The sequence below is a fragment of the Cervus elaphus genome, chromosome 11 (genome assembly GCF_910594005.1).
Source record: "Cervus elaphus chromosome 11, mCerEla1.1, whole genome shotgun sequence".
Taxonomy (NCBI): Eukaryota; Metazoa; Chordata; class Mammalia; order Artiodactyla; family Cervidae; genus Cervus; species Cervus elaphus.
The window spans coordinates 32192123-32206802 of record NC_057825.1 but is presented as its reverse complement, the minus strand read 5'-3'; the positions used below and the strand labels follow the sequence as shown (position 1 = coordinate 32206802).

The window sequence follows — 14680 nt, the reverse complement described above, 5'->3', positions numbered from 1 at the left end:
ACCCTGCTTGTCCTGTAACAAGAGACAAGGTGTGATCCAGGTGCCCTAATGCAAGTACTTGTGGAGTCAGAAACGGGCAGTTTTCAGGGAGGTGAGACTGAAGCTGTGGGTTTTCACGAAGTGTTGAGATGCCTTGTGAATTGGTTTGTTGAAACTGGGTCATCTGTGCCGTAGCATTTCTCATGGACTAGATTTTGATGATTGCATCTGTGTGATGTTCCTCTGTGGCCAGTACTTTTTTTTTTTTTAATTGAAAGATACAGAGGCTTCATCTGATTCAAGTACAAGCTTTTGGGCAAGATTTCTTCATAGGTGCATTTGTTTGCTGTGCTTTTTCTTACATGTTACCATGACATTAAAAGTTGGAAAGTTAGGTGGCTCATTAGATCAAGATTTAGACGCCTAAAGAAAGGTCTTAGATAATATATGTGGTCAGTGTTATCTAGTTATCTCTTTTCAAAATCAGCTGCAATTTAAAACAAAGTTTTGGTGGAAAAATTATAGTTTTATTTAAATACTCTTCTGAGTTTTTTTCACATGGTGTCTCAAAATATTACCCTTTGGAGCTGAAATTTCTTAGTATTTTCTAAATTCTAGTGTGGTTTTTCTGAGGAAGATAATACAATATGGATGAAATTATGTTTCATTCAAACACAGACAAAAAGAAAGTTGGGCTTTTGTCTGCTTTTTAATGACGATGATACCAGATAAAGAAGTACTGGAGAAGCTGGTTGAAAATAGGCAATTTACCTGCACATTCTAGGTGATTCTGGATTCTTTAAGGATCTCTGATTAAATTTGCTACATTTATATGCAGATTTTATGCTAGATACCAGCAGCTAGGTACTTGCCTGAAAAATCCCATGGACAGAAAGCCTGGTTGGGCTACAGTCCAAAAGGTTGCTGAATTCAACACAGCTGAGCAGCGTAGCACAGTGGCACAAGAAGTTCAAAAGCCACATTAGAAAAAAAAAACACAAAAACAAAAACCCACTATCATTTGGATCCCTTCCATACTTCACAGAGAATTAGAATTTGCACTTTTTCACTAATAGTTACAACAGAGAACTGCAATAACTTTAGTTTTCAATCAGTAATTTGTATTTGGTAAAATTTTAGCCTACCTCCACTTTTTTGTTTTAATCATCCAGGGTGGAAACTGCTTTGTATAGTGTGTGCCTCCTGTTTTATTTTATTTTATTTATTTTTATTTTAATTTTTTTAACTTTTTTTTTTTTGCCTCCTGTTTTAAACAGAGCTTACTGATCATAATTTAAACACTTTTCATCTCTTAGGGATGTCATTCTCTGATACGTTTAGGGCTGATGGTGAAATCCTGGGGTTCCTTCTCGTGTTTTCAGACCGCTGTGCTTTTTCAGCTCTTGAATTTCTGGTTGTTGGTGGTGGCGGTGTATGTTTGTGTCCTTTATCGCTGGTAAACATGATGGTATTATCAGTGCTGCAGCCTCTGCAAGTCTCTCTTTGCTCCTGATCCACTTTTCATATGCTACTGATGGAGGAAACATAACCAGCCTTCTTTGTATTCTATTGAAGTACAGACAGAAGTGATTGCTCATAATGAGAGAAGCACTCACTTTCGTAGTATGATTGTCAGTTTTGGCTGTTGTGAGAATCCATTTGTTCTTTGCTTTCTAGTCACAGCTATGTCCTACTTAGTTGAGGTGGCTGAATAATAGTGTAGCAGAAATTAGCTGTAAGACTGTATTGTAACATCAATTGATATTTGACCATTTATTCACTTTTTCTGCCTCCTCATTGCCTGTCTTTGTTCTTAGTTCCTGTAGCCTCCTCCCACTGACTGTACTTTTGCTGTTACCTCTGTTAATGTTCCCATTAAGTTAGATTTTCCTAATTTATGGAATATGCCTTAGCATTTCTACTTTTATTTTGATCTTTCTGCTTTTTACCTGTTTTAGGATTTTTTTTTCTTTAATTTTCTCTCTTTCCCCCATTTTGGGCTTCCCTGGTGGCTCAGATGGTAAAGAATCTGCCTGCAATGCAGGAGACCCAGATTGGATCCCTGGATTGGGAAAATCTCCTGGAGAAGGGAATGGCTACCCACTCCAGTATTCTTGCCTAGAGAATTCCATGGACAGAGAGGAGCCTGGCAGGCTACATTCCATGGGGTCACAAAGAGTTGGTCATGACTGAACGATGAACACTTTCACTTTCCCCCATTTTACTTGATCTGTTCTTGTTTGCTTGCTTGTTTTCTTGTCAAGATAGCATTTAAAATGACTTAACCAATATTTGTGTTTTTAGTTTGAGACATTTCTTAATTAGACTTTACAGGTCTCTCTTAAGTAAGTTTCTTTTGCCAGGTATCATTCATTTATAGATAAGTGGTTAACTTATGGCCATTAGGGGCTGTATCCAAGATTCAAAGGCAACTTGTCAGGATTCTAAATACCAATGATTTAGTGCTCGCTTCGGCAGCACATATACTAAAATTGGAACGATACAGAGAAGATTAGCATGGCCCCTGCGCAAGGATGACACGCAAATTCGTGAAGCGTTCCATATTTAAAAAAAAAAAAATAAATAAATAAATACCAATGATTTATAATCAGAGAATACAGACTTTAATTATCAGCATGATGAAGACTCAATAATGTCAGGAATCCTCAGAGAAGCAAAATTTACAGACTGTGAGCCCATTATTGATTAGACCGTACTTATCAATTAATTTAACTGTGTGATTTGCTTTGTCTAATTCTGCTGTTTTCTAAGAAACTTAATCTCTTATTCAAACCCCATATGTCTTGCACTAAAAGATAGGAACAGATGATTCATGCAATTTATTTTTAAGTCCTTGAGAAAACTGGTGCCATCATTTTGAAGGGCAGTCTGACAGTGTGTATCAGAAAAGCTGTAGGAATATTTGTATCCCGTAACTCAGCCTGCTTCCTGTTTATCTTGAGGAATTAAAAATCCCAGGTTTTATATATATTTGTTGCAGCACTTTTTATAATATACAAAGACTTGAAACAGCTTTAATGTCCAAAAGTGAGAGCTCAGTTATACTTCGGGATACTGACAGGATTGAATATACTGCCTTTAAAATTATGCTTCAGATCAAAATGCATTTTGTAATGCAAAATGCAAAAAATAATCAAAATGCAGTTTTAAACAAAAAATCATTATGTGCATAAAAAAGAAATATACCAAAATGATAACATCCTGCTAGGCATTTTCTCTGAGTTGTGGCATAAAATGGTTTTTTAATAATAATTTATATTACTTATTGTTTTTGTGTGTTTTTGATAGACCACATTTTGAGTAGCTGGGGAAAAGATGACCTGAGGTGGTGTTTTTGCACAGAACTGGCAGTTCTAACATTTCAGTTGATTTGCTTCCTTGATGTTTCATTAACAAACTATAGGGAGTCAACCTTTGAAGTTATAATTAAGCAGTTTCACCTGTTCAAAATTTAGCATCCTCTGCTGTAGTCTTCTAACCACCTGTCACTGCTTATTTATCGTGGCTGGTACTCTTAATCATTCCTTCCCTTCATTAGCAGGAAGTGACTCTTTAATCTGAGTATTTGCTCACATTCATATTTCTCATGTAACCAAAATGTTTTAAAACTGAAAGCAAGAAATGACTGCCTCATCTGCATTTTATGAAAAAGAAAAAGATAAACCAAAAGCAAGGGAGGCCTGGAGACTTGCCTAAGGTAGTTCCTGACTGAGTCAATACTAGAAGCCCAAGGCATGGCTGTTGCCCATCCTCCTGCCTCACTTCGACTTAGTGAATGATGTAGGAATATTCATGAGTTTGAGAATAAAATTTGCATTTGGATTTAGTTACATATAGATATTTATAAATATGCAGATGTGTATACATTTTGTGTGTGTGTGTGTGTGTGTGGTTTAGGTTGCTCAGTTGGTAGAAAGATGGCAAGAGAAGATGAGAACCATTTGCCAGCAAAGCTAACAGAGAAAAGAAAATGGCTTTCTTTTCAATAGACTTGAGTCCTTATTGTAAACAGTCCTGTCACTTTGCAGAAGTGTATGGTTAGTCATGCAGGGCCAAGAAGGGAATGGATAGATGCAATGAAGAAAGCCAGGGTCATTATCACCAGAAAAAAAAATCAATATATATGTGAGGATGGTAGAATAGTAGCATTATTTTGCCACTACACAAAGGACAGAGTATTTTTAAAAAGTTTGTACCCGTGTGTGTGTAAGGACTTGATTGTGGGTTTTTCACAAGGGAGAAAGCCTATATTTTTATCTGGAGACAACTAATGGGAAATCAGCATACCTTCTTTCAGAGGCGTATAAATAGAATTACTGGGGAAATTAACCAGTGATCTGGGAAGCAGTTTTTTCCCTTAATGCCAGAAGGGTTTAAGGCTTTAATTAGAGGGCTAGTTGAATTCTGGGGATATTTTTTATTACATTTAATTAGCTCTTATTTATTTCTTTGCTAAGATATTTCTATAAGTATATAGTAAATCATATTTGCTGTTAAAGATTCATTTTTATATTTCATTTTGTTAGATATGAGAAGCACTTGGATTCATTATTATATTTCATTTAATATTTAAAAAAAATCTAGCAAGTATTTTCAGTGTTTTTCTTTACAAATATGAGAAGCCTAGCTTAAAAAAAAAGGAAAAACTGTTTTAAACCAGTAACTCTACAAGTAATGACTTCTAAGTAATTACTTAACTGTATGTTCAGTTTTAGTCTAGCAGTATTTCTCTTAAAATCAACCACCCAACAAACATGTTTCTGTTTGTTCTCTTACTAGTGTAATATAAACCTATTAAGTTATAGTTTCTTTTTTTCATGGACTAAAAAGTTTTTTGTTTTTTTTTTTAACTGCTGCTGCTGCTAAGTAGCTTCAGTCAGTTTTTAACTACTACTTTGTACATATTATATGACCTAGTAACTTAAGTATAACTGAAAATAATACTTTTTTTTTTGAGGGGAGAAGTTAGCCATTTCACTATCTAATTCCTACTACTGTGATTGAGTTAGGTATAGATTTGGTGGTGTGGATGTATGCACCTATGTTTTTATGATTCGAAGCTATGTACCTATGTGTATGTATATACTTTGTAGCTGAAGTCTCTGGTCTTGAATATTTCTACCATTAGTGACTACACATTAATAACTGCTAGTGTATCAGTTATGAATACATGGAGTGGCATCAGAAAACTTGACTAGGAGTGGCGTTAAAACCATCGGGATTTGTTTTTCTCGTGTAAAAATAAGTCCAAAGCCTGGCAAGTTCACGGTTGGCACCGTGGCTCAGGGAATCTCATCAGCATTTGGGTTCCTCCTGTTTTCCTGCTCTGCCATATGACTTGCCTCGTAGGATTGTGAAGCTGGAAACTTAAAATAATCCTAATTTTAGAAATTCCTTTATTCTCTAATCCAGTTTGCCATTCAGTTGCCTACATTGTGATTCTTGGAGTTGACCACCCTTCCCCGCATTCTGTCACTCCTGAAATTCTGACTCTCACCTCCTTACTTGTGCATTGTTTATAAACTCTTCTAGCTGATGTCTCCAATCTCATTCTTCCTCTTATTCTGCCAGTCATTAACAGTCTGATTTCTTGAAACCTAACTTTCTAAATATTTCTTCCCTACTTTTAAACCAAATCCAAATTGTTTCCTCTTTGAGTTTTCATTCATAACATGATTACTTTTCTTACTGAATCTTTATTTATCTTTCCTTCTCAATATAAATTATCATAGAACATTCTCTTCAGTGCACTGTTTGCTGTCTGCCACCACTAACAGACACACTATAAACTCCTGCCATGGAGATTTTTACCCTACTCTTTTTTTTTTTCCCAATTGAAATATGGTTGATTTACAATATTATATTAATTTCAAGTGTGCAACAGAGTGATTCAGTGTTTTTAGCGATTATGCTCTATTTAAAGTCATTATAAAATATTGTGTATATTTCTGTGTTGTACAATATATCCTTGTAGCTTATTTATTTTATACATATTAGGTTGTACCTTTCATCCCTTAACCCCGCTTCCCCCCTTCCCTCTCTCCATTGACAACCACTAGTTTATTCTCTGTCTCTTTCTGCTTTGTTATATTCATTCATTTGTTTTATTTATCTCTGTTCTTCTCTAGTTGTGCCCCAAAACCCCTACTCCCACCATGTTTTTACTTCACTCCAAATCCTAGTTTTCAAGGCCAAGCTTCTAAATTTCTTTCTTTACAACCTCTGCCTATGTATTTTTGTATCTATTCTACACTATATTTTGAAGAAGTATAGTGTAGTGGAATGTCTTTGGAATCAGTGTGAATTTAAATCTTGATCTAGACATAACTTTTTGACCTTAGGAAGTTTAACCTTTCTAAGCTAGTTTCCTTAGCTATGAAATTTAAACAATTATGTGCATACACATGTGCGCATGCACACATACACACTGTCTTTTTGTGACAGTAAAATGGGGTAAGGTTTAGTAAAGTATAGTAGTACTTAATATTAGGGATTGCAAGATGAAAACAAAAATCCCAGGATAACAGTGTTAAACAAAGTTGAAGTTTATTTTTCTCTTATATTAAGGAAGTCCAGGGGTATGTAGTCCAGGATTGATATGGTAGCTTTGTGTTCATCTGACACCCAGGCTTTCTATATCCTTCTTTTCTATCATTCTGGTGTATGATTTCTACATAAAGTTTGAGGTTTCCACGTAGTCCAGGGCTTCCCTGATGGCTGAGACAGTAAAGTATCTGCCTGCAATGCAGGAGACCCAGGTTGGATATCTGGGTTGGGAAGATCCCCAGGAGGGGGGCCTGACAATCCACTCCAGTATTCTTGCCTAGAGAATTCCATGGACAGAGGAGCCTGGCAGGCTACAGTCTATGGGGATTGCAAAGAGTTGGACATGACTGAGTGACTGACACTCACTTTTCACTATGCCGGAGCTGCAGCCATCATGGCCACATTCCAGATAGCAAGAGGAGGAAGGAAAAAGGGATCTCTTTCCAGTGCAGTCAACTTTCTTTAACCAGCCTTCCAGGAAATCTCTCACAACCTTTCTGCTTAAGTCTCCAGATACCTAGTCACATGACTGAAATGTATTAAAAGAAGGTTGCATAGTGTGATCTCTTAGCTGAGTACCTTGCTCCACAAATAAAATGAGTGTTCTATTACTAATGAAGGAGATAAGAATATTCGGTGTCTACTTAAAATTCTCCAAGCCAGGCTTTAGCAATGCATGAACTGTGAACTTCCAGATGTTCAGGCTGGTTTTAGAAAAGGCAGAGGAACCAGAGATCAAATTGCCAACATCCACTGGGTCATCGAAAAAGCAAGAGAGTTCCAGAAAAACATCTCTTTCTGCTTTATTGACTATGCCAAAGCCTTTGACTGTGTGGATCACAATAGACTGTGGAAAATTTGAAAGAGATGGAAATACCAGATCACCTAACCTGCCTCTTAAGAAACCTTCATGCGGGTCAGGAAGAAACAGAACTGGACATGGAACAACAGACTGGTTCCAGATAGGAAAAGGAGTACGTCATAGCTGTGTATTATCACCCTGCTTATTTAACTTCTTTGCAGAGTACATCATGAGAAACGATGGCTGGAAGAAGCACAAGCTGGAATCAAGATTGCTGGGAGAAATATCAATAACTTCAGATATGCAGATGACACCACCCTTATGGCAGAAAGGGAAGAAGAACTAAGGAGCCTCTTGATGAAAGTGAAGGAGGAGAGTGAAGAAGTTGGCTTAAAGCTCAACATTCAGAAAACGAAGATCATGGCATCTGGTCCCATCACTTCATGGCAAATAGATGGGGAAACAGTGGAAATAGTGTCCGACTTTATTTTTCTGGGCTGTAAAATCACTGCAGATGGTGATTGCAGCCATGAAATTGAAAGACGCTTACTCCGCGGAAGGAAGTTATGACCAACCTAGACAGCATATTAAAAAGCAAAGACATTTCTTTGCCAACAAAGGTCCGTCTAGTCAAGGCTATGGTTTTTCCAGTAGTCATGTATGGATGTGAGAGTTGGACTATAAAGAAAGCTAAGCACAGAAGAATGGATACTTTTGAACTGTGGTGTTGGAGAAGACTCTTGAGAGTCCCTTGGACTGCGAGGAGATCCAGCCGGTCCATCCTAAAGGAGATCAGTCCTGGGTGTTCATTGGAAGGACTGATGTTGAAGCTGAAACTCCAATACTTTGGCCACCTCATGCGAAGAGCTGACTAATTTGAAAAGACCCTGATACTGGGAAAGATTGAGGGCAGGAGGAGAAGGGGACGACAGAGGATGAGATGGTTGGATGGCATCACCAACTCAGTGGACATGGGTTTGGGTGGACTCTGGGAGTTGGTGATGGACAGGGAGGCCTGGCATGCTGCGGTTCATGTGGTCACAAAGAGTCAGACACGACTGAGTGACTAAAATGAACTGAACAGACACACCTGAAGCACCTTAGCACGCCACACACACAGGCAAACTCAGCCATAGCAAATGGTGAGGTTAAACTAATATTAAATGCCTCCTTTCTTTCTGTTCTATTTAAGTTAGCTTAGTGTTTAATTCTTCTTTGCTCCCTATGTATCTTATTTTTCCCAGTTACTTTGAAAGTGTCTTGAGGGATAAGGACCATGTATCATACTTCCTTGTTGTGTTTCAAAATACATAGCAAAATGCTTGGAACTTGGACCACTCAATGAAAACTTAGTATGTATTTGTTAATTACTTGATTTTACTTTCCACTAGGACTGTGTTTCTTTTAGCCTCTTGTTAGATTTTCCCCTCCTAATGGTTATTTAATGCTTTTCCCTCAACTGCAAACTAGCAGCTCTCATGAAAGGAATGTGCCAGAGATTTTCCTTTGATAATTATCTGTTTTCTGATGCCTTAATATTTACCCTGTGGTGCTGATGATCTAAATTTTATCTTTCTTTGATTAACATATTTTAAATGTTTCTTTTTTTTAGCTAGTGGTTTGTGATAAAATCCCCAGATTGAACCTAAAGAGTAATGTAAAAATGTACATTGTATGTATCTGTTACATACATTTTTCTAATATACCTTTTTATTATTAATATATGGAATATTATTTTTCAAAATACCATGTTTGAAAAGGCCTCAGGAGATTTTTTTTCTCCACATATTTAACTCACTGATTTGTTTGTAAGAAAGCTGAATAATTTGAAAAGAAAGCTTAGGTTATAGTTGTCAAGTTGTTTTGAGCTCCACGTTATTTTTCTTTTTCTCCTCAACTATGGGTGAGAAGAGGAGAATTACTAACTAGGGATAGGAAGCTCTCTCTAAGGAGATAAAGAAATAGTAGTACTACTGGAAACCTCTTTTTCAGCTGCTTGGGACAGGCATTATGTAAAAATATAATCTTACAGTATCAAAGGATCTTGTGTTAGAAAAGATAATGTGAGTTCTTTTTATTCTACTCTTGGAACTTACTAAATGGAATGTTTTAAATGAACATACTACATAAGAATACGTTACATCATTAGTATATGAATACACGTGTGTGATACAGTTTCTTTCATACTCTTCACCGATATACAGCTGTATTCATACACTCAAGTATGTGTATTTGTTATGTAAGTACATACATGAATGTAAGAGATAAAGATGTGCTGCTACAAATTCTTCTTGGAATAAGGTGAGGTGTAAATAGGTAAAATAAAAAGTTATATATTATCCAGTTATGTATGCTCAAAAAAAGTAGGTAGGTGGATGTATGTGAATGGTTATGTGATCTTGAGTATTCAATGATTGGGAAAGAGGAGCCTTCTCAGCAAAGTAACCACACAGTGTGAAAGAGGTTGAGAGTACATGTTAACTAAAAATCATAGTAACTTTATGATACTCTTTAACGATGCTTTTGGACTAGTATACAAATGACATACAGCTGTTTATAAAAAGTTGGTTTTTCTTTATAGTTTGACTTTATTTGGTTTTATTCTCATAGATGTTTTCTCCCAGATGTCAGATTCCAATGGCTTAATGATATTTAGCAAGTTTGACCAGTTTCTGAAGGAAGTTCTGAAGCTCCCAACAGCTGTCTTTGAAGGGCCATCTTTTGGTTACACAGAGCACTCGGTCCGCACCTGTTTTCCACAGCAGGTAAGGACAGTTTAATAGAACCTAGGACTTGAAGAGCTCTCATCTGCCCCTCTACCTTTAGTCAAATTTTGCCAGATTGCTTCACTCTAGGGATATAGGTCTTGAATATGGGAGGAAAAAGAGCTTTAAATCAGAGGAGGGGGTATAAAAAAGAGGGAGGGTAAAAAATTCACCTGAGAACTCTTTTTGGGAGAGGGGAGGGAAGTCTTTTCTTAAAAAAAATGATAGGATTTGAAATATTTCAAATTACTGAAAGTTTCCAGGAAAATATTTGAGATGAAGTATTTATATTATTGCTACTAGACATATATTATTCTCCCTAGGGAGTTATTAACTGTGAAATACAGGAATTTTGATATAAAACTCTATACAATTCAGATCATTGTTTCCTGAGCACCAAAGACAAGCAATGCTATACAACTCTCAACTGTCAGTTCACAGTCTCTCAAGAGTATACTGCCATTTTCATATAAAAGAAAGATAGATTTGATTTCTTCTTCATTCGTGAGTGTCCTTGTGTGGTCTTGCTCCAGAGGTTAGTGTGAGTATATTCCTGAGATCTTAACTGTGCCTCAAAGAACTCAGAGCAGAGTGGATGTTGGCTGTAGCAGCCATTTTTCTTTTTCTTTTTCCAGGTAGAGATGAGATAACAGAGCTTCATGCTACATTTAGAAAGTTCTGGAAAGCAGAGAATTTTTAAAAATCTATGTTAAAGCTTCCCAGATGGTGCTAGTGGTAAAGAACCCGCCTGCCAATGCAGAAGACGTATGAGACACTGGTTCAGTCCCTGGTTATGGTTCGATCCCTGGGTTGGGAAGATCTCCTGGAGAAGGGCACGGCAACTGACTTCAGTATTCTTGCCTGGAGAATTTCGTGGACAGAGAAGCCTGGTGGGCTATAGTCCATAGGGTTGCGCAGAGTTGGACACAGCTGCAGTGACTTAGCACACATGTTAAAATTAGTGGGTAAAAGATTAACGGAAATAGGATACTGACATAGTTTGAAAGTGTCTCACCATAGAATATTTATTATAAGGGAAACATAGTAACTTTGCAGTAGAGAAACCTGTCAGATACCCCTTTAACCAAGTGATCAAATCCATGTCTCCAGCAGAGGGAGAGGCTGGCAATCCTATTTCCTAGCAGGATGCCCTAAGAAGTAGCCAGTATTATTGCTGTGGTTCTCTTGAGAGAAAAGCACAACCTGAGTCTCATTGAGGAAACATTCAATGATGCCAAATGCAGTATTTCTACAACATAACTGGCCCACACACTTTAAAAGGTCAATGTCATGAAAGACAAAAAAAGATTGAGGAGCTGTTCCAGATTATAGGAGTCTAAACAGACATGAAAACTGAAATACAACCATGATCCAGATTTTTGTTGTTGTTGTTGTTATAAAGGACACCACTGGGACAATAGAGAAAATCTGAATTGAAGCTTGTAGACTAGATAATAGTATTCTGTCAATAACATTGATTTCCTGATTTTGATACTTGTATTTAATCAAGAGAATGTCCTGATTTTGCAGAAATAAAAAGTTATTTAAAGTTAAAAGTATATCTCTTCTGCAGTGTTAACATTTGAGGAATCTGGGTTAATGGCAAATGGGAATTTTTAAATAATCTTATAGGCTTTCCATAAATCTGAAATTATTTAGAAGTAAAAGGTTAAAATGGCTTCCCTGATAGTTCAGCTGGGAAGGAATCTGCCTGCAATGCAGGAGACCCCAGTTTGATTCCTGGGTCGGGAATATCTGCTGGAGAAGGAATAGGCTACCCACTCCAGTATTCTTGGGCTTCCCTTGTGGCTCAGCTGGTAAAGAATCCACCTGCAATGCGGGAGACCTGGGTCAATCCCTGGGTTAGGAAGATCCCCTGGAGAAGGGAAAGGCCACCCACTTCAGTATTCTGGCCTAGAGAATTCCATGGATTGTATAGTCCATGGGATCACAAAGAGTTGGACACAACTGAGCAACTTTCACTTTCACTTTCAAAAGGTTAAAATATGGGATATTTAGCCAGGCCATAGAATAACATATATCCATACATATATCCACCAAAAATTATATTACAGAACTTCCTGGAAATTCTCACTTTGTTTTCCTGGACATTGAATAAAGTTTGGCAAGAGTTGACTGGCACATGAATAGGTGTGTGTGTATTTCATAGGTATCCTAACTAAGCGAAATTTTTAGTCTGTGTTAGCAAGCCCCTCGTTACCATTATAATCTAGTGTGCACTGTTACCATTTTCATTGATTTGAAGACCCTTTCCACGCCTGACATCTCTCAAAATCTCTCGTATAGCCCATGGCATCTGACCATTGCTTTTGGCAGGTGGTGGTTATGATGGGTTGTCATTTCCTGCGCACATGTAATAACTTGATCATAGTTATTGCTGTCGTAGGCTCTTCAGCTGAGTTATGTCCCCTTTTGGTACTGCATGTGTTATCATTTCAGATGTCCTCAGAGAGAGTATACTCTGACTCAGTATTAAAAAGTTGTTGTAAACACAGAAAGTTGTGGACATAACAGAAATAAATTTCACAATAGTGAGATAAATATTCATCATTGGAGAAACTACATATTTTCTTACGAAGCAACATCAGGTGCTTTACAGAAAATTTTCTTTCTTTTTTTTTTTTTAAAGGAAGATATCCACAAATAGATGAAGCTGTGTTTTTATCATTGAGATATGACCAAAATCATTTCTTGTCAGTTGAAGCAGTGCCACTGAACCTTGCAAAATTGCCAAATCCTTCTGAATAGATGAAAGGAATTTCAGTTCATCAGGAGGCTGGTGGGACCAATTCACATGTCATGAAGGATTATAGTTAATTAAGTCATTGAGTTAGTTTAATTGGCTGAGTGTTTTTCTTTCTTAGTGGCAGGAAAAAAAAATAATGGTGCATCTTACAAATGATGGTGTCTTAGATTGGATGAAATACAGCATATAACATGGATTTTGATATGAACAGGTCTATGGTAATCAGGCCTATATCGCTGGCTTTCATTAGATTGAACAAAATTGCAGAGAGTTGAAACTGAGATTTTGCCCTAGTTGGGCCTGTGGAAGAGAATGTCTTGCTGAATTATTCCTTAGGTAGAAATGATGATGGCTCTAAGATTGTTTTCTTTTTTTAAGATTACTGTTTAATGGAGTATAGTTGACTTATGTTTTCATTTTTTTTTTTAAAGAGATTTTTGTCAGTTAACAATGCTTACTGTGAACATTGCTGTAGAAAAAGGCCCTGCCCTCTGCTATTACTCATGAGCTGAGAACAGGGTCTGATGATTCCCTGGCCAGTAGGCAGGGCTGGAGGTTGCTGGGTGTACAGTGTTGGGGTCTCTTGGCTCAGCTACTTCTCTGGGGTTCACTGGCAACACAGTCTACATGTACTCCCTACTCTGGAGTCTGTGGTTCACTAGTCTTCAGGGTAAGCAGGAAAATTCTTTGCCAAGAAAGATCTGTGAACTGTGGACTCCTAGTCACTTTGCTTCCTGCCCTAATGACAGCCTAAAAGAAGAGGACGATGCCTGCTCAGATGCTGCTTTTGATTCATTATTCCTTTTAAGTATAAGCAAATTTGAGTTTAAGTCATCATTTTAAAAAAACATCCCTGTTGATGTCCCTATTTTGCTTTAAAAAAAAAAAACAAAAAACCTTGCAAATTCCTCATTGTCTACTGGATTGTTAGCCACACATTGTGGTGCTTATCAATTCAATTGCAGCCTGTCTTTTCTTCTTCACTCCTGATCTCTCCTACCCTTTTGCCTCAGGATGCCATGGGTTCTTTTTAGATATTGCCCCAGTGCCCTTTACATTCCCACCAGCAATGTGTAAGGCCATCTTTTTCTTTGCAGCCTTGCCAACAGCACATATTCTTTCATTTAGGATTTTTTTGCCAGTCTGAGAGATGAGAAATGTTATCTCAGCATAGTTTTGATTTGCATTTCACTTGTTTTGCGTAAGCAGAAGTGATGTTCTTCTCTTCTTTATGTTCTTAGCCCTCACTGAAATGCAGTAGCCCCTGACCTTTTCTTTCTCCTCCAACAAAGGCCTCATATTTCATATCACAGCTAAATATCTCCTGGTCTTAGATGCTCTGAATCTTTCAATGTAGGATTAATTGCTTCCTGTTCTACAGTCCCTGGCCAGTTATATGTAGCTCACTAATATCCTGAAGGGATGTACCTTGGTCTTCTTCAAATTTACATCCTCGTGACTAACAGTCTAGAAAATCATCAGTGCTTACAGGTTATTTGTTGGATTAATTGAGTAGTGGTTTTAAATCAAGTATGACATGAGAAAGTATCTGGGTTTGAATTCTAATCATAAACTTAAAGCTCGTGGATATACTTGCAATCTTACTGTTTTCATTGATACTTTTATTCCATCATTTTCTTAAATGAGACGATCTTTACAATGAGGAAAATACAGAATTTCAGATTTTTTAAACACTTTTTCCATTTTTTAAAAGCTGTAATGAAAGTAGCTCTGACAAAAAGCACAGCAACTTTATATTGTTGTGTCATTGCAAAGTATCCTAATTTTCAAAGTCCAAAA

General features: G+C 37.1%; 1 protein-coding gene and 1 non-coding gene across 15 annotated transcripts in view; both read left to right on the top strand.

Annotated features, from left to right (window-relative positions):
• Window positions 1–14680, top strand: part of DTNB (dystrobrevin beta) — a 233908-nt gene that overhangs the window by 65575 nt on the left and 153653 nt on the right. For all 14 annotated transcript variants that reach the window (XR_006343421.1, XR_006343420.1, XR_006343422.1 and 11 more), the window contains exon 6: window positions 9959–10113. Coding sequence is in view for 11 of the 14 variants with exons in the window: in XM_043917363.1 (XP_043773298.1) it covers window positions 9959–10113 (155 nt within the window). In the remaining 3 variants the exon portion in view is untranslated. The remainder of the gene's footprint in view (window positions 1–9958; window positions 10114–14680) is intronic.
• On the top strand, window positions 2442–2548 carry LOC122704088. The gene has a single exon (XR_006343720.1). It is a non-coding gene; the product is annotated as a U6 spliceosomal RNA (small nuclear RNA).